Below are 508 nucleotides of genomic sequence, written 5' to 3'. Positions count from 1 at the left end.
GACATCAGCAACAGAAACAACCCCAACTGTACAAACATCCTCTTCTACTCTTGGAACAAGCCCATCTCCTGCAACCAGATCAGAAGCTACTCTATCCACTTCTCAGGAGACCACTTCTGCAGCTGGGACGACACCTCCAGCCACCTCCACCATAGAAACAATTTCTACTTCTACCCACACAAGTACATCAATCGCCAGCACCAGTGCAGCCTTCACATCCAGTACTGGACAAACTTCCTTCACTGCTACCCAGGCCACAACACCAACTCAAACTACATCTGCTAGTAGAACTTCCAATGCACAATCAGCACTTGTGGAAACAACATCAACAACTACAGTTCTCTTGCCAACAACACAAACATCAAGCCAATCAGAAGAAACGAGCATTGCAGTCACTCCAAGCCCAACTGGCACATCTTCTCTAATGCCAACTAGCAGTACAGCAGTGACAGCAGCAGCAGCAACCACCTCAACTCCACAAACATCCTCTTCTACTCTTGGAACAAGC

At 47.6% G+C, this 508-nt stretch overlaps 1 protein-coding gene across 1 annotated transcript in view; it reads left to right on the top strand.

Moving 5' to 3' along the window:
- Positions 1–508, top strand: part of LOC107325340 (mucin-5AC-like) — a 30,821-nt gene that overhangs the window by 26,275 nt on the left and 4,038 nt on the right. Inside the window, exon 4 of the mRNA XM_015886076.2 lies at positions 37–506. Coding sequence (XP_015741562.2) covers positions 37–506 — 470 coding nt within the window. The remainder of the gene's footprint in view (positions 1–36; positions 507–508) is intronic.

This window comes from Coturnix japonica, chromosome 28, assembly GCF_001577835.2.
Source record: "Coturnix japonica isolate 7356 chromosome 28, Coturnix japonica 2.1, whole genome shotgun sequence".
NCBI lineage: Eukaryota > Metazoa > Chordata > Aves > Galliformes > Phasianidae > Coturnix > Coturnix japonica.
This window is presented reverse-complemented; position numbering and strand designations above follow the sequence as displayed.